The sequence below is a fragment of the Mus musculus genome, chromosome 6, assembly GCF_000001635.26.
Source record: "Mus musculus strain C57BL/6J chromosome 6, GRCm38.p6 C57BL/6J".
NCBI lineage: Eukaryota > Metazoa > Chordata > Mammalia > Rodentia > Muridae > Mus > Mus musculus.
In genome coordinates, this window is record NC_000072.6 from 127,655,478 (window position 1) to 127,675,084 (window position 19,607).

At 47.8% G+C, this 19,607-nt stretch overlaps 1 protein-coding gene across 10 annotated transcripts in view; it reads left to right on the forward strand.

The window, feature by feature from the left end:
• The window catches only part of Cracr2a (calcium release activated channel regulator 2A), a 113,173-nt gene extending 94,416 nt beyond the window's left edge, over positions 1–18,757 (forward strand). For 4 of the 10 annotated variants that reach the window (XR_001785147.2, XM_006506341.4, XM_006506343.4 and 1 more), the window contains 5 exons: positions 2,167–2,248; positions 2,333–2,447; positions 9,580–9,681; positions 12,109–12,185; positions 13,566–18,256. Coding sequence is in view for 6 of the 10 variants with exons in the window: in XM_006506341.4 (XP_006506404.1) it covers positions 2,167–2,248; positions 2,333–2,447; positions 9,580–9,681; positions 12,109–12,185; positions 13,566–13,650 (461 nt within the window). In the remaining 4 variants the exon portion in view is untranslated. Of the gene's footprint in view, positions 1–2,166; positions 2,249–2,332; positions 2,448–8,396; positions 8,530–9,541; positions 9,682–10,461; positions 10,583–12,108; positions 12,188–13,565 lie in introns of those variants that run through there. The other 6 variants (XR_003956226.1, XR_377478.4, XR_377479.4 and 3 more) reach the window with 5 other exon arrangements.
• The last annotated feature ends 850 nt before the right edge of the window (positions 18,758–19,607 follow it).

The window sequence follows — 19,607 nt, forward strand, 5'->3', positions numbered from 1 at the left end:
GTGTGTGTGTGTGCAACACATTGTATATTCCCCATTGTATTTCATGTATGGCCTGAGACAATTATTCATCTTACAGTATGACTCAGAGAAGCCATAAGTTGGACAATCCTAGAAGAACCTGTGTTGAGATTTTCAACTCTGACAGCTGCTGGGAATTCAGAGCGCCTGTCACTAACCTGTCCCTGCTCCTCTGGGCAGTCCAACCTAGGAAGGGTCATATAACTAAGAGAGATGATCATGAATGGTCTGATGGTCATCAAGAGTCCTAGACCCTTCTCAAGGGTGAATACTGCCTTTGTCCCATTCTCCCACTTCCTCTCTGCTCTTTCCACTGCCTGCCATCCCCTCCCCTCCTCCCTCTGCTCCTCCTCCTTTTCAAACTCCTCCTCCACACACCTTTGGGTTATTGGATAGAAATATTTTAGTATTCTTTGATACTTTAAATATGCTTCGATCCCTCGGTATATTTAAATTGGTTAGGGATGTCTTGAAAGTAGTTTCAACAAAAGAGAGTGAGAGGGTACTGGGGTCCTGCCCCGACATTTATTCAGGTACTGAATTCAGGTACATTGGACAAAGGACGAAGGCTGATGGCCTTTAACTCTCTCTTACTGTTCTGGGTGCCAGAGGCTGATGTCTTCCGGCAATTTAACTCTCTCTTGCTATTCTGGGTCCAAAAGCCAGATGGCTTCTGGCAATTAACTCTCTTTCGCTCTCCTGAGGCCAAAGGCTTATGGCTTCAGGCAATTGACACTTGCTGAGAGCAGCAGGGGATTAGGAAAAGAAACTTAGTTACTTGTGCTCTTTACTCTTTGTCTCAGGGGTCTCCAGCTGGCCAGGTGAGAGGCTTAGAATTTGTTGACTCTTCATGAGTCAGAGAAAAAGGAGAGAAAGAAAGAAAGAAAGAAAGAAAGAAAGAAAGAAAGAAAGAAAGAAAGAAAGAAAGAAAGAAAGAAAGAAAGAAAGAGAGGGAAAGAAAAGAAAAGAAAAGAAGCCAGCAGGCACTCTCACAGACACACACAGACACACAGACACACACACACACACACACACCCTGGGTGAAGCAGAAAACGGCTACACTGAGCCTTTATTTTTGCTTTCAATTTTTTTTTATAGTTTTTTAGACAAAAGTCTTCCATATAAGAAAAAAAATCACCCTATAGATAAAAATGCTACACAGAAGGGATTTACAGAAGAATGTAGATTATAAGTTCAAAGCAGCGTTTCATTCTATAAGCTCATTATAAGTTTAAAGCAATAGTTTCACATGGCCTTGCTTTATCATGGCACACACCCGTGACCTCATCCTTGGACCTGACCTAGAATAAATGTTGTTCTCGATCATAAATGTGTCCCGAGCCAGTTCTCTTTCCTAGTGCAATTAGGTCCACTACACATGAAGCTTTACAAAGCCCTGTCTGCAGCTTTTATTCAAGGGGGGGGGAGGCCTTAAGATCACTTGTATCCCTTTAGGAGTTCTATAAGATCATTATCAGGAATTATGAAACCATACATTTGTTTAAATAGCATTACTATATGAAAGTACATCTTCATATTGATTCTGCAGGAAATCTACCCAATAGGGTGGGTAAACACCCAAGAAATCACTAAACTATGTAATAGAGGCAGGAAAGGCATATCAGTAATGAGAATCAATCCTTGGAAGACCGCTCTGGGGGTTTTGCCTCTCAGAGCACACCCATCACAGCCGTGCAAAGCAGTGGGCTATCTTCAGACAACTTACTTGCTTGCCTTAGCCTTTCCTAGATGACTTCTGTAAAGAGGGATGAGCTACAGAGGACGGAGGGATTTAACCAATGACTCATTATCCCAACCAGGAAGTCATCCGCTCACTGCATGCTGCCTTCGTGCGTGGGCCAAGGCGTGATTTCATCCACTGTCCTAGAGGTACATGATGACTCAGCAGGGAGCCCACAGCAAAGACAGGCTCGGTGACATCATTAACCCCCAAGTCCAAGACAAGACCAGCACTCCAGCCTCATGTCTCCCTGCGCAGTACTCGATCCATTTTCCCACACGATCCCCAAGGCACTACCCAGGGACCGATCCCTGCTGTGGTTCTGGACAGGGAGGCATCATCTTCTGACTTGGAACCCAGGGTGCCCATGACCAATGCAGGGCTCACAGGATTGCTTCCCCTTGCAGGCATCGACTACCGAGTGAAGACAGTCACTGTGGACAACGCACAGGTGGCCCTGCAGCTGTGGGATACTGCTGGGCAGGAGAGGTGAGGAGCTGCGTCCTCAGGTCCCAGGCTAGCCCGGGGGGCCCTAAGAAAGGCATGCCTCTGACAGTGGCTCTCCCGTGGCAGATATCGCTGTATCAGTCAGCAGTTCTTCAGAAAGGCCGACGGTGTGGCTGTTATGTATGACCTCACAGCCAAGCAGTCCTTCCTGTCGATCCGCCAGTGGCTCAGCAGCGTGGAGGTGAGCAGCCACCTTCCCGGAAGCTCTTGAGCTTGCCAGACTCTGCTCCTCTGCACACTCCCAACTTCATCCCAGGCTCGCCTGTCCATCCACGGTTCTTCCTCCCCTTTGACCCTGATGTCTGACTTCTTCCACCCAAACCTGCCCCTCTTCAGCGTCTCTCAGCTGGACCACGCCCTTTCTCAGCTGCCAGTCTGCATGTTTCCCATTACCGAGAAAATGAAGGAATGGGACGTAAATAGACTTAAGAGTTTCTGAGACATTTGCTTAATACAAATCATTTCCCAACATTCCTGTCCCTAAAACACTTACAGACGTGAAGGACTAGATTTTGGAATGCCACGCCTTAGGTTATCTCTTCACAGAACTAGTAGAGGAGGCAAATGAATTTTGACTTTAACATTTGTGACATGGTTCCTCTCCTATCATCATCATCATAACCACCACCACCATCATCATGCCCTTCCTCCTGCTCCCTTCTTCTCCACGCTCCTCCCCTCTTTCATCCTACTCCCCTTCCTCCTCCCCTCTTTCAGCCTGCTCCCCTTCCTCCCAATCTATTTTATGTGATGTTGACAGGACCAGAGGACACTCCACTGATGATCTAATCCAGTGGAGCTTTTAGACTTCGGTCCTTGGAGCCTAGAGTCACGCTGACATTTCCTAGAAAGTGGGGCAGGGCAGGGGAAGGTTCCATGCTCACCATTCAGGGCTCTACATTCTCCTTTCTCTGTCCTGGCTGCCCAGCATTTTCCAGCTCTATACATGGGAGGTCTGCAAACAATGTTGTTAGACAACAGGGATTCCCTTGAAAATACTCAGCCTAGTATAATCTCGTGTAACCCATCACATCTCCGGATGAGGAAACTGAGCTGGTAACTTCTCCAAAACCTTTCTCTCTTACCCTAGCCTCAGACTTCCATACACGCATATCCAAGTTGGGCTGTGAACTGGGAAGTCCTAATGTCTGGTACTGATGTCTGTGAGGGAGACAAACACGGGACTGTGCTCTGCTGTCACTGGGGAGGTGTCAATAGTCCCTAGGGAGCTGGGATCTCTTCAGAGAGACGAGATCAAGCTGAGTGTAGTGAGCAGGAAGAAATCTGGTAAGGAATCATTGCAGACTTAGCATGTGTTTGAGCCTTCTTCCTACAACCGTGTGCGGAGCCCTTGTGTGCCTCTTCCTGGCAGAAGGGGCTGTCAGCAGGCACCTCAGAGGACCCTTGACTCACCCATGGGCTTCGACACCAGTCTGAGGTGGTAAATTGTACATCGCTAACTTGGGATCATCTAAGAGTCGGTAATTTGTAGTTTGAGGCTTGTCTTTTAAAACAAGTTTGACAGGAGGAGCTGATGAGCTCTTAAGGAACCCCACGTGACCCAGCCTGAGCTTTGGGCTCACCTGAACAGTTGATGGCAAGGCCCTCCCTATAGACGAACCATTCCAGGGCCTGGAAATGCAAAAACATGGGAGTCTCCGGGGGGGGGGGGTCTTATTCATAGGCAGACCCCTTGTGGATGCAGGCATAAGAAACTAGATTTTAACTTTCTCCCAACTTCACAGGGAGAACACTGCTGCTATTACACCCTCAAAATAGCCAGGCTTTGAGTCATTTGCAGAGCACCCCAGACCCCCTCACCAAGACACTGCTGAACACGGGCCATGTGCCTGAGAGGCTGGCCTAGGAAAAGCATCCAGTTCGTGGCGCAGGGTTCAGGGACAAGTGTAGGAGTCTGTGCCAAATGGTTGCCGGTGCGCTGAAGGTGTGGAAAAGAAGAATCACAGATGTAATTATTCCCCCCATTCTTGAAAAGCTAAGTCATTCTGCCTTGGCAACCAGCAATCAGAGGTGTCAGGTGATAGATTAAAACTTGACACCTAATTTGATCTGAGGGGAACTGAAAATAATAAGTACTTTATATTTGTGGAGAACCTTATTTTTTTTTTTTCAAAGAGCTCAGAGCACTTTGCCAACTCCCTTGCCTGAAGAAGGAGGGTGGGGGGGGAGCTCTAATAACAGTCTTCAGGGCTTGAAGCCTTGTTATTAACTGAATGGTGGCCAGCTGTTCCCAGAGCTGCCCCCCCCCCCCAGTCCACCTGAAGCCTGGAGAACAAGGCCTTAAATTGCTATGTTTGCCATGAATGGGAAAGATGTGGTTTAGAAGAGCTGGGGGAGGGAACAGGTGCTTGGGATAGAGAGGCTCGGCTCCCTGCAAAGGAAGTTCTTACCCTCTCAGCTCAGCCACTTCCTCCTCCTGACACTTCACTGAAGGACAGAGTCCTGTACTACTGGCCCCATGCAAAAGCTGCAGGGCAGAGCACTGGACTTCTAGGGGACCCATGTCAGAGCAGCAATGTGCGAATGACAGTATATGAGGACCCGTCCAGCTCGAAGGAAATCAGAGGCCTGTCACATAAGAGGCCAGCTGGAGAATTACTCTCTGGCTCTTATATTATGGCAAAGACATCTAAAGAAACTGTAGGTGGAGAAAAGCTCACTTAGTCCACAGTTCCAGAGGACAGAGGGTGTGGTGCCTGGGCTGGCTGCACTCTGGCAGGACCCTCTTGGTTTATTACTCTATGGTGGGTATCGTCATGGTGGAAGGCGGAGAATCATGGTGGGACAAAGAGAAGTGGAAGGGCCTGGCTTGCTCACTTTATGGCAACTCTCTTACAAGAACTAAGCCAGAGCCAGGTAGTACTTGAGAGGCAGAGGCGGGTGGTTCTCTGTGAGTTTGAGGCCAGCCTGGTCTATAGAATGAGTTCCGACAAGGCTACCCAGAGAAACCCTGCCTCAAAAAGACTAATAATAATGATAACACCACCACCAACAACAGCAATGACTAACCAGGGACTCTCAAGAACTACCTCACTCCCTTCTAAGTGATCTGAAACCTCCTGCTAGGCCCCATTTCTCCTACCTTCATCCTATTGAGAAGAGAGAGAGTCCTTGAGGGTCAGTCTCAAACAAAGAACAGGAGTGACTGCGTGGTGAGGCGGCTCTGTCCTCGCCACTCCTGTCCCGCCTCACCCTCCTAGCTCTCCCTGCACCAAGGCAGCTCCAGGATGCCTGCAGGCCTTGTTCAAAATATGCTTGAGCTTGGCCGAGCCATAGTCCATGATGGCTGGACTGTGAGACTCAGGAAGTCAAAGGCATCCGTCCTTCCTGCCGCCTCTGCATCCCCGGCCCACTTGCTAGCTTACCACCCCTGGGAGAATGGACCTAACTATTCCAATTTGGAGAAGAAACCTGTTGGGCATGCCACATGCCACATTAAGACCATGACAAACTAGACATTGAAGGTCCCTGAGAGTCTTCATCAGGCAGAGGACACAGACCTAGATACAGAAATGTGTGTAGGCTGGCGTGTCTCCCAGGTCCAGGCTGTAAATCTCCAATGTCTATTCTGCTTATTGAACTTCATATTTAGTTTTTGTTTTTTAATCATCCAGTTAGAACCATATAAGTAAGGCCTATATATTGAGGAAGTAAAAAAGAAATGGATGGAAAGGTGAATCCATATAGATCAACATCTCTGAGCTTGACAAACAGCACACATACACAGATACAGATGCTCGTGCACGTGCGTGCACCTCACTTTAGAGAACAAAGAGAGGAAGTGACTTGTCCAACGGCACCCACAGCTTGGGAGGCACAGCTAGAACCCTGGGACATTCTGCTTGTCTTCACGTGCCCCATGCTACATCTGCTAATGCATAGGTGAATTTGTCGCTTTTCCAGACCTCCTTGCTCCAGCCTCAAAGCAGAACGATTCTTCAACCATAGAGGTTCTGGTCCACTTCTCTCTCCCTTCCTGGTTGCAGGCAAAATCTCAGTCTGTGATCTTTGTCCTTCGTGACAATGTACAGCAGGGAGCAAAAAATAGCAGTTTGATTTTTTTCCCCCACATTCCAAGCTGAACTTGAAGTGCTGGCAGTTTAAAATGAACTATACAAATAAGTCTTGTTTTGACTCATCGTCCAGGGGGGTGGATAAATATGGAAACCCTCAAGATATAATTTTGCAGTCATTTTTTCTTAGCATAACGGCATGCTTTAATGTGCTGAGGGAAAAAAAATATTTTCTGGCTTCAGAGAAACAGTGTTCTCCCAGCTAAGTGCTTCTTCATGCCTCCAGCAAACAGATATTCACACATACACATTCACACACGTGCACATGCGCATGCACCCACGTGCACATGCACACACACACACACACCAGCTCAACCCAGCAGCTGTACACCCTGGACTGAGTGACAGTCCTCTGCTGAGCTGACAGCTCTTATTCTGTACAGTTAGAGATGGATGATCTTAAATTTCAACAAATTTATCTTCCATTGCACTCAAATATGGGGTAAGGCAACCGTGGCAATCAAAAGTGTAGAGAGATTTCTCTGTTAGAACGTTCTAGAACAGAGGCTTTTCAGAAAGCCTGTTTTAAAGACCAGAGACGAGCAACTCAGAGAATGGGAGCTACTAGAAGAATCATCCAGAGGGAAGGTAGCAGTGCTCAGTCTCCTAGGGGCAGATTGGGTGCCTGACCAGTGAGCTAAGGCCTATCAAACTGGCCTGTGGTGTTATTCTGACATTCTCGAGCATTATCAACAGCAGAGGATAGTTAGACATGCTCATCCAAGACTCCCAGGCTTAGCAGAAGTACACATTTAACTTTCAAAAGGAGGTATCCTGCTGGAGGCATAACATAGTGGCAAAGTCCTAGCCCTGCATGGGAAAGGCCCTGTGTTCCATTTCCAGCACCAAAATAAAGATAAATTTGAAACACTGTGGAAAGTGTTGCCACATCCAGTAGGTAATTATGTGTCTCTTTGTACCGAGTAGTACCAGACAGGCAGAAAACCTAGTTAGAAATAATGAAGGCATAAACCTCAGGCAGGTAGTTCAGGAGTCAGAGATGATCCCAACCAACACAGACATCCAAAGCCAAGCCTCCTCATGACTCTATGGGTGACAAGGACTTGTCACAGTTAGCACACCCCCTGGCTTTGTGTAGTCTCATTTGTGTTGGAGCTGGGCCTTGTTCTCCATCTTCAGGGCAGCCCACAGAGGGAAAGCAAGCTATCCAGAGTGTGTGTGCAACAGATAAGCAAGCAAAAGATGGAAATGGGACGCAGCTGGACGCTCGACTATTTCTCTGCACTTTCCAAACTCCCCCCTTTCTCTCTCTAGGAATGGCTCTCAAGGAAGTTTGCCCTTCTCCCCCAGAGCAGTGTGCCCTTTGATCTGCTGAGGGTACATATCAGGCTTGAGACGTGGGCCCCACACATCCTACTCAGTCAGACACTCAGTGTCGATGGACTTCCCCTTTGCGAGGAAGAGAGTTGCCGCCATGACCCATTCCACCGACTGATAAAACCGGAGTCGGAGTTCTGTCCCAAGATCCCAGCACCGATGCTCATATTTTCAGAGTTTCCATGTCAAGAAAATCCCACAGACCTTAGTCATTCCTCACACATAGGTCTACAAATATATCTTTCTCGTGTGCTCTAAACAGCAAGTCTTTTGGCCCAGTTCCCTGCATCCTCCTCTCTCCTTCCTTTTCTGAGGAAAGCTCTTTGCATAAGTATTCTGTTGCCTGAGCTGTCACAGGAGGGATTGGGGCATTCCCATTAACTAACACTCAGCTAATAGGGATACCAGCAGCCTGTATTTGCTGTTAACTGGGTTTCACACTTTGGAATAAGTGAACGATGATATAATTTACTTATCAACTACCCATGTGATTTAATTTATTCTGGTGGGTCAGAAGACAGGAGACATCATTGTGAACATAAATTACTCTCTTCCCAGCGGGTGCCATTTTTAGAGTGTTCTATTTAGTAACTTTCTGAGGAGCAGAGTGTTCCTAGAAATGTGAGTCTGGACAAAAAGGTCAGAGAATGACGGACCCGTGTGCTAAGTGGCCTTCATCTCTCTCACTTTGTGGCCAGATGTCCCACTGTGGCCCCCTGAGCCTGGCGTCCCCATTTAGCAAATGAGAATTACTTTCCCCTACGGAGCTGCAGTAAAAACGAATGTGTGGATTAAAAAGACTTGGAGGATTTAATTTCAGAGGTAATTGCATTTAAACTTTAAAACAGGTGTTCCGATCAGAAGGACTTTGGCCATTTGCCTGAGATGCTGGGACAAAGCAGTGGGAGGTTGTGGTGAAGCCGTAACTTAGGCTCATAAGTATCGACTATTCCACAGCCCCTCTGTTCAGCAAAACGCTCAGCTCCAGTGAATAACTATTCGTTACCAAATTATGATTAAAAGCCCCTAATTAAATATTCCACAAAGTAAAAATAACAACCTCCTTAAACGTGAATGCTACCATACTTACTGCATGGCTGTGAGTCTCGGGACCGTTGTTCTGCCATTGAGTACGTATACGTTAGCAACCCTTTGTGCAGGTAGGGTAGAGTCCCCAGGATATGGCGAATATCCTACACCCACCATAAGAGATCATGTGGTTGTCACCTTGCACGAAGTCATCACTTCTGGCCAGAGAAGTAGAGCTGCCAAGGTGCATAGCTCTTCCTTAAGCTGGGCCTTCTTGGGAGTCCAAGTGACATGAGTCTCCACAGCGCTTGCCCCCAATTAGGCTCACAGCAGCCACTTAGGAGCTCTTTGGCCCAGTCCCATGGCTCAGATTCAGATGCCCCCCATCCCCACCCCCAGGGAGCTCACGTGTCACAGAAGCTCAAGATATCATTTCTCATCCAAGGAGCCAGAGAGTCCCTCTAGCCTCCACTGACTGATTTCTGAGGTTTAGACTGGCTCTGGTCACTTAGCAAGTCTCTCAGTGGTACTGAAAGTCATGGGAAGAATGCACAGTCCCTTGGGGTCCACAGCCCTCTTGGCGTCCTTACTGTTCATAGCCCTGCCAGCTCCTCCTCAGCACAGGTGGGAAATCAATGTGCTTTCTACAAGAGCCAAAGAGGGTGGAGAAAGGGCCATTGCATGGGTGAGGGTGGGGCGAAACAGAGATGGACTCTCTAGTGACAGCGATCTTGCTCTCCTTACTGGGCTAACTCTCACATGAGCCTGGATCTTTCCAGGCAGCCCTGTGAGCCTACTATCTGGCTTCATCCAGGTGGGCTTCTCTCAGTGGAGGGATGATCTGTTCTGCAGGAAGCTGTGGGAGACCGAATTCCTGTTCTGCTGCTGGGCAATAAACTTGACAATGAGAAGGAGCGGGAAGTGCCCCGGGGCCTGGGAGAGCAACTCGCCAAGGTAGGAAGCCCAAATTCCCCTCTTTCAAGACAGGGTGGGAACCCCCAGCATTCAGGAGTAAGCCCAAGAGTTCCTTGGTGGGAACTTATGGAAGCCCTGTTGAAGGGAGGCAGTTGAGCAGATGGGTGTCTTGGCATCTTGGGTCTGGGGCGTGTACAACTGCACAGAGAGGTGCAGATGTGGGACGGGGCTGCTTGGGGAGCACCAGGCAGGAGACCTGCCCTAAAGCCTCTTGTGTGGAGCGTGGGATTCCAAGTCCTGAGAAAGCAGGTGAGTTCTCCTTCTACTCATGCTCTGATTCTGAAATCTCACTATCTGTATCTCCGCTTGATCCCCTGTGAGGATGAGAACCTCGCCATCCACCAGGCAGCAGTGTGGACCACTCTGCCGCAGAATGTTTTTGATAGACGATGGAGCCTCAATGCTGAGGTCTGGGAAAAAAACAAAAACAAAAACAAAAAAACCTCAAGAGGCTGATGAGGAAAGTCTGAAAGGCATTAATTAGCCTTTGGGCTCATGAACAGGAGCAGCAGGGCCCAGCAGAAACTGGGGGTGGGGCAGATCAGGGGACGGGGTAGATCAGAGGGCGGGGCAGATCAGAGGGCGGGGCAGATCAGAGGGCGGGGCAGATCAGAGGGCGGGGCAGATCAGAGGGCGGGGCAGATCAGGGCTCATCCTTGGCTCCCTTCTCACCTTCGGTTCTGTGGATCCTTGAGCCTGGGCGGTAGGGCGCCCAGCAGTCCTGTGGCTTATGATTCCTGAACTTCGTACTCAAAACAGGACTTAACCTCAGAGCCTGAAGAGAGCACAGATGGTAGAAGCCAAAGGAGAAGGATGATGAAGGCCTGACTGAGCAGACACGTGCGCAGTTCTGAAACCCAGATGCTTTGAATATAGGAGGGTTGGTTGGTTGTTGGATTTGTTTTGTTTTGTTTTATACCAGCTAACAGAAAATCTGACTGGAACTGACATGAGGCTACTTAATGGGCTTTATCTCACTTCTAATGACTATCCAAATGTCCCACTGAAGAAATATTAATATGTTTGATAATAGGGTGCTGTCACAGACCTACTGAGGGCATTATGCAATATTTAGTATATATGTATATTACTCTCTTAAAATTAAAAACTTTGGATTTCCAAATGCATCTAGATGAAAACATTTCAGCTGAAGAATATAGACTTGGATCATCATCATCCATTTTTTTTCTTATGTTCTCTGTCTCATTTTTTTATTCTATTGTTGTATTGTGACAAGGTCTCATATATCTCAGGCTGACCTTGAACTCTGATCTTTCTGCTTCTACCTTCAAATATTGAGCTTACAGATATGCGCCACCATTTGTTATTTACACGGTGCTAGGAATCATTCTTAGGGCTTCATATATACTAAGCAAGGAATCTACCAAATCTATCCCCTAATCTATTTTTTTTCAATTGTTAAAAAACAAATGTGGAGACAGGCACAGAATGGTTCATTCCAAGTATGTCTGTGGGAGGGCAAGCATTTGATACTGAGAGTCATGTCTTCCAGGTCTAGGTTCTGGGCATTTCCTATTACATCTCCATCCTTGAAGTGGCTCCTCTTATAACCCCCCCCCCCCCAGAGTCAGTGTTGGACAGAAAGAAGACAGTAAGGTGTAAACCATGTGGGATCAGGGACATAGGCCAGAGCTGGGCCTCTAGGTGTGAATAAAGAAAGCTGAGTTAGAAGCCGCTGTTTTCAAAACCTCCTGAGCTGCAGTCTTCAGTGTGCACTCAGCCAGCCCCAATCACCATAGACACCAACCTCCAAAGAGCGTCCAAACCAGAGTTCGATTCTACTAGCACTGTTGCTGTAAGTAAGAAACTTATTAACGGAAGTGATTGATGGGAGTCTCCCATGTCCCAGCACCACCTCTGCCCGAAGAGTGATGAGGTGCCCCATAACCCTATGCTCATAGCTGGGCAGCCAGAGTACAATCTTACTAGAGCTCCAAGACATCTGCCCAAGGTCCACAGAAGAGCAATGTCCTGTAACAGCGGCTTTAGAAGAGCCCTGCTGTTTGTTAAGTGCCAGACCTCAGCAGACCTGCCACACGGCCTCTCTCGACTCAGTTTCCCTGCCTGGAAAGTGGGAACAGTGTTGCCTACCCTGGCCTTTCTACCTGCTTCAAAGGCTGATGTGAACCTGAAACAGTCCGAGTACATTCTTGACAGAGCTTCAAGAGACGGTAAAGCACGAGACCACAGTAGGTGGTCACAGCAGTGCTTGAGCTTGCTCATAGCTACATAGAGAACTAGCATCCTTTAAAGAGGAAGAAATCAGCATGGTCAGGAGAGGAGATGAAGGCTAAAGGTTGAAACAGACGACCCTATCCTCAGCTTCCTCTGGTTCCCCAGCTGTTCCTGGTTCCCTCACATACCCTCTCTGCTCTACAATTGCAGGAGAACAATTTGATCTTCTATGAATGCAGTGCCTGTTCGGGTCACAACGCCCAAGAGTCCCTGCTCCACCTGGCCAGGTAGGAAAGTCATTCAATGAGTGAAACATGCTGAGCCCGTGTGCAGTCAACCAGTGGTGCCCACCCACCATCCCCAGCCTCCATTTGGGCCACAAAGGGGCCTCTTGCCTTCCTGAGCCCCCTGAGTACAGAGGCAGAGCGAGGACTTTATGGGGGAAACTTGGGGCCAAAGCCAGCCTTCTGAAACAGTAGTTGGGGGAGGAAAAGTGCCCTTTCCTGTCATCTACTGCAGTCCCCTTCCATCTCAGAGGCTGCCATTTGCCCAGAAAATGCACCTTCAAAGTGTCCCATCAAAAGTTGTTTTGGGAAGAGGTTGCAAGGGCAGAGGGTGGATATGAAGGGATGGGGAGATGAGCGGTTAAGGGTGCATGATGTGAAATCACAAAGAATCAATCAAACAGTTTAAAACAAAATACTAAAAAGAAAAGGTCCCCCTTAGCACTGGCTGATATCACAGAGGGATTCGTTGTGGGTCAGCATGGGAGCAAGTGGAGTTTACAAATGTGGGCCCTTGGGGTGGAGAGTGAGGAAGCAGAGATAAGTGAGACTGGGAGAGAGGGAAGCACAAAGGGCAGCCACACAAAAGCAGGAGCAGTGCTGACAAAACCAGATATATAGACTCAGTCCCCAAGAGCCTGCCTACAGCCAAAAGTAGGCAAACCAAACCACACCAGGAGCCTTTTGAATACTCAAGCTCCTGTCCATCCATCCATCCGACAAGTACTGAAGGGTGCCCGTGTTCCACCCAGCACTCGTACTGGGGCATCAGAGACCCATCTCTGCCCATGGACTCACCGACAGCATTGGGAACATAGGAAAATCAGTCACTCCTTCCCTGCCTGCTAACCGGTTGTGAACATCAAAGGAGGACACAGGAGGCAAAAGTGTCTGGGAAGCACAGAGCAGGGACAAGACCTTTCCTGTTTCTGTCACCCCTCACCTTCTATGTTTAACCTGGAGCTGTGGCCATAGGCGCTGTCCTTCTGCAGAGCTGACAACCAGGCAGGAACACTGAGCTTCAGATATGTGCTGGTCACAGTGGTGGTTGCAGAGTCACCAGGATAAAGACACAGACTCAGGACTTAGGCAAATGCATGTGATCCTGCATGATGGAGTCACGGAGAGAGAGACCAGAGTGCTATTAGGCACAGAAGTTCGCCAAGATGGTCTAGGGTAGCATCCAAGCAGAGGTGTCTCCAAGAGTCCATGGTGACCGAGCTATCTGTCCTCACAATTAGTCATGCATCTGTGTTGTCAGAGGATGACACTAAACACTGGTGCTCTGGGGCAGGCTGCTGGTCCACAGGGCAAGCCCCCAGCTTAGCCATTTCTCTGTTGCTGACACCGGCTCTTCTTTTCCCCTCATCCCCCACTGTCTAGGTTACTCAAGGAGCAAGAGGACACAGTGAGAAACGACACCATTCAGGTTGGCCCCCCTGCGAAGAAGAAATCCTGTTGTGGCTGACAGTAGTCTCCCACCCCCAGCCAGCCTGCCCATGCCCACGGTCACCTTCAGCCAGCAGCCCTTCAAAGCCCAAGGTCACGTGGTTGCTTGAATCAGCACTTGGGTTCCTATGCAGCAACACCTGGCAAGGCCCACTCTGACTTGCCCTTGTTGGTGACTTGCCTCCCCTAATGGAAGGAAGCACCCGCAGCCAGGAAGACTGCTTTTTCTGTATCTTGAAATCTGTTCCCCTTTCTCTTCTACACCCCAATACCCACTTCTTTCCCCCCCCCTCCAATGTGGTTTTCTGAAAGAAAGGAGCAGATGGGCTTTTCCAGAAAAGTCACCACGTGCCTTCTCCACCTCCCTTCTCCTCTCTCCATGCCCTCAGGAGGCTCTGCGCTGTGGTTGCCATGGCAACAGTGCAGGGGCAACTTGCTGCTTCTTGAAGGCCAAAGATGTGCCATTTGGGTGATGCTGGGGTGGCCTGTCTTGCTTTGGCCCCTGTTCTCCAGAAACCAGAGAGCTGCTTTCAGCACATGGGTCATGGACCTTGAGACACTCGAATGTCTGCTCCAGCTCCAGGGGCTGTCTGCTTCTCCCTGAGGTTCCGAATCACAAGCTTCACCAGCCTCTCCCAGCTAACAGTGCACTCACTGGATCTGCACCCGCGGGTCTCTTCAGTGTGCTTCCGAATGACCCTGCAGCCCTGGCTCCACGGTGAACCATGGATGACGGCTCCACACCTGGAGTTACACAACACACATACTTCCTACTTAACTTTGAAAAGGACAAACAAAAGGGGAAGCCATCTATGGCTAACGATAGTGGCCATTTCTGAAGGGTCTAAATAAGATGTATGCTGCACATAAAAACCACTTTCTGAGGGTTTCTCCAAATACCTCTTTGGAAAATCACATCTGATCATTGACAGGGTAGATTGACAGGCGTGTGTGTGGAGGGGAGTGGCGTCCAACACTAAGTCTGTAATTATTGGCTTCATTTGTTTCATTTTCTTTTATTCCAGGAGATTATACTGATTTTTTTTAAATGTAGCTGTGATTTTGTGGGTGCTTGAGAAGTGAGCTGCCTCTAGCTGCTGACTTCAGCAGAGGGCGCTAGGCTTCAGGGAATGACCTGAGCCCTGCAGGGGTCCATTCCTTGCTTCTGGTCAGCACTAAATGTCTGGGTGCTAGAAAATACATCCTTGTCCTAGATGGGAGGTAGGATAGAAAGATGACACAGGGTGCTTTTCACAAGTGATTGTCATTCCGCTGACACTGTCTTCTTCAGCACAAGAGTCAGGCACCAACCCACACCCACCAAGTGAGGCTCACTGAGAGGACAGAATCTTAAGGACAAACTCCCCGTGGCCACGTAAGCGAGGAGAAACAGCAAGCTAGAGTTCCTAGACATGTTGCACAGCCTCTTCCCCAGACCCCTCAAAGAACAAGAGCCCCACGGTCATCAGGCACCTGACTGTGCCTGACTTTGGAAGGCTGCATGGAAGGAAGCACATGACTGCTTTCGGGAGGCTTTTCTCCTTTTTTGATGTAACATTTGCAGGGAGCAAAGAGCCGGTGGCAAATGCTTAACAGAACCCATACCCAGGTGCCTCGAGAAGGTCCGTAATGGCCACAGGCTGGCTTCCACCCCAGACCCCTATCCCCATCAGTTAAAGGTGGGGTGAGTTCTTGGATGGTTGGCAGCTCTTTGCTTGGATGCATAGGGTGGCTTGTGATGTCTCTGATGACACACTCACTTTTCTCACAAGCTGGCCCCACACCTCAGGCTCATATCTTTCCCTAGGGTAAGGACAATGGTGGTGGTTATATTTGTGGATTGGGGCATGCGGAAGAAGCACGAGAGCCACTCAGAAGTGGTACTCACTGTGTGTGTACGTGTGTGTTTGTGTGTGTGTGTGTGTGTGTGTGTGTGTGTGTGTGTGTGTGTGTGTGTGTAGGGCAGGTACAAGGTAGGACGGCCACGAACAGTGTGGCCAGCTCCTCTGGTTCTGGCCAGACAGAGATGGAACTGTAATACATAGAGCAAGCAGTCTCTACTGGGATCCTCTGGGCCCCCAGATGCCTTTATCAGCACTCAGTCCAAACTAAGGATATCATTCTTTTTTTAATTAGATATTTTCTTTATTTCAAATGTTATTTCCTTTCCTAGTTTCACCTCCAAAAACCCCCTACCCCTCCTCTCTCCCCCTGCTTCCCAACCCACCCACTCCCACTTCCTGGCCTTGGCATTCCCCTACACTGGGCATCGAGCCTTCACAGGATCAAGAGCCTCTCCTCCCATTGATGACTGACTAGGCCATTCTCTGCTACATATGCAGCTAGAGCCATGAGTCCCTCCATGTGTTTTCTTTGGTTGGTGGTTTAGTACCAGGGAGCTCTGGGGCTACTGGTTAGTTCATATTGTCGTTCCTCCTAGGGGGCTGCAAACCCCTTCAGCTCCTGGGGTCCTTTCTCTAGCTCCTTCATTGGGGACAGGATATCATTCTTATGCATAAATAAAGTGCCTTGAAGGGTTCGGAGGAGAGTGGGCGAGCACTGGTACGAAGCCTTTGGACATGTGACAAGTGCCATGGTTCTTTAGAGGTCTAGGAGAAGTAGGGACAGGGAGGTCTCAGGGACAGAGAGGTCTTGGTTGTTCCTTTCTTAGTCCCACTGTAAAGGAAAGAGAAGAATATGGGCTTTGGTGGGGCTCTGAGGAGTCCCTTGTTCCCAGCTCTCAGCTTCTACTCCCCAATTCTTTTAAACAGACTGGGTGGATCTGAGCCACCCTCAGGGGCTATCTCCCTGGCCCAGAGGCTGGCAGAGTGCTCAGAAGAACCTCTGTCTCCATCCCATTTGCACCCCTGTTGATCTTTCATCTACCATAGACTGAAAGTTTCAGGGTCTTCCTCACATGGAGCTTAAGAGTCTCATGCAATGGCCATGAAGAACTCAGCGCAGTGCCCAGTACTCCACAGGCCTTTGGTACCAGGGCCTGGTTTTATTGGTAGGTAGCATGGAGTCACAGCCCAGCCTACTTTCTAGTCATCTGCCCGGAATGGGTACACTTACTGGAACCGGCTCACTTGGACATCTCTCCGCTCAGCCCATTGGCTGGGTTCTGAGTCAGAGCTGACTTTGCTTTTGACCTTGCTGTCATTTGTTCCCACGGACTCCCAGGATTCCTGGGTTTCCTGCCAGGGCCCTTGTCCCGTCAGTGGCCCTTTCTGATTCCAGGCGGCAGTCTCTGCTTCTCTTCTCTGTCGTTCTCCAGGACTGGGGCAGCAGCTGAGACCTGGGGCCAGTCCATGACTTTTTAGCTATGAGTGACCTTGGCTTAGGACAGTCACACAGCTCCCTCACTCTCTTGTTCTTAGCTGACCCATGATGCTTTGTGTCTGCTGCCACCCACAACCCTAAACTGTCAAGTCAGGAAGTCCTACACCAAACCAGTATCCCAGGTGTTTCGTTCCTGCTTAGGGTTTGCTTCTTCAGTCTCCCTGGGGTATTTCATGTTCCCCTGTGACATGCTCTCTCTCCATTCTCCCCTCTTTAGTCTCTCTGTCCCACTCTTCTCCCTAATTCTGGGCTTCCCACTCTCCTCAGGAGACCCTCTAATCATACGTATGAACTTTGCCAAATGACTCAGCTGTCTCTGCAGCGAGCAGTGCTCTAAGGGTTATAAACCAGTCTGACTAAGGTGCTAACAAGAGCAGCAGCTCCAGGGCTCTCACGTGCTTTGACAAAGAACTCCGAATGAGTCGCTAGTGGTAGGATTTTAAGCTCCTACAGAGTTGGGATATGGGGGTCAAATATTTGAGACCAAGCTGTCTTTCCCCCTGCTACTACTGTCAGAGGTCTGTTTGCTTCGTGTATTGAGGGCTCCGCTGCTAGGTTGAAATGTATTCAAACCATGACATCTTCAGGATACAGTAGCATCCTATGTAACAGTAACAAACGTTTGTCTTCAAGTCTATTTTGTGGTCCCTCTTTTATTTGCTGTTTACACGGTGTATATTTCTCTTTCACCTTCAATCTCTGTATCTCTAACGTGAGTCTCTTGTACACACCATATAGTTGGCACATTTTTTTTAAAAAAATCTATTTTCCAATATCTTTTAATTGGAATTTTTGTTTGCATTTAATCTGATTGATAAGAAAAGATTATATCTGCCACTTTTCTATTTTCTTCATATTTATATATAATATACATTTTATTTCTTTGTTTTTCATCACTACCTTCTTTCCTATTAAATAGATATTTTTCTGGCTCATCATTTCATTATCTTCCCTGCTTTATTTTAAATATATATCCTTTCGGTACTTGCAGTGAGGATTACCATGAACATTTCAATTTCTAATAATATGTTTGGATCAAGAATACCTTATTTTAATAAGACATGAAACTCTGATTATGTATACCTCTATTCTCATCTTCTTTATGTATGTATGCATTATATATACACACATATATATAATCAACAGTTATATCTTCATATATCCTGATCCTCTCGTGTAAATTTATAATTATTGTTTTATGCATTCATCCTATACTTTGACCTTTAAAGGGAGTTAGTTATAAGTGGTCAACATCCAGAGAATAAATGTCATTGGAATACTCATCTATGAATGGGATGCTTATATCTCACCCTACCCACCCCAAACTCAGGGACTGTCACAGAAGAGAGGATGATAAGATTGTAAGAGCCAGAGGTTGAGGAGGCCTGGACCAAAACAGCATCTTCTGAACATGGCAGGCCCACTGCACTCATGAACTCACAGCTGCTGTGGTTGCCTGTAGAAGACCTGCGCAAGATTAAGATGGTCAGCGTCCTGGCATAGAGCCAGATGTGCTCATGACCCCTGCCCTCAGCTGAGGAGCTGCTGGTGGCTTCTAGGGAGCGAGAACCAGGGGTCACCCGTGCTCCAGTGGATGGCTCTATGTTCATGGGTACATGGACAGCACTAATTGAACTCAGTTACTAGAAACACAAAAGGGACCAGAAGTTGAAAGAATGGGGAGTGGGTTTGGGGGGATTTGGGAGAGAAAACGGGTGAATATGATCAGAAATCTATGTATGTATGAAATAATCAAAAAGTTAATAAAATATTTATTTTAAAAGAGTTATAATTAAAATGCATATATATTCTCTTTCATATCCAAGTGTATAATTTTGAAGTGTGTTTTATTCCTTTATGTTTACTCGTGTTATCTGGTTCTCCCATGGTCACCTGAAGGACTCCCTTTAGTGCTGCTCAGAAGGAAATACCTACCAGAGTGAAACTCTTTCAGTTTCTATTGATCTGGAAATATCTTAGTTTACCCTCAGTTTGGAAGTATCGTTTTGGAGGTAGAGAATTTTTAGCTGACTTCCTGTTCTCTGTCAGCACTGTGGCTATGCCATCCCACTGCCTCTGGCTCCTATTGGTTCTGATATGAAATTAGCTTAGTCTCGTTGATGATGCCTTGTGTGAGGTATCTCTTTTCTCTTGGTGCTTTCAAAGCACTTTGTCTTTCATGGTTGATTTACATGTCCAGCTATAGGCTTCTTTTAGTATATCCTGCCTACATAGTGTGAGCCTCTTGGATGATTAACTAAGTTGATGGGTTTCATAAGTTTGAAAAGGTTTCTGCCATTACTTCTTCATATGCCTTCTCTGCTTCTAAACTTCCATTATCAAGTTGGCATTCTTGATAGTTCTGTTAATTTCTCTTCATCTCATTTGTGTGTGTGTGTGTGTGTGTGTGTGTGTGTGTGTGTGTGTGTGTGTGTGTGTGTTTGTGTGTTCCTTAGTTTGGAGAACCCCAATTGGCCTGTCTTCAAAATCACCAGTTCTTTCTTCTGCCTGATCTAATACAGACTGTAGGTACATTTTTATGATCATTATAGTACTTTATGGCCCCAGAAGTCCATGTCATTCCTTGTTAGGATCTCTCTGTCTTGGTTGATTTCCTTTACTTGGAAAGATCTG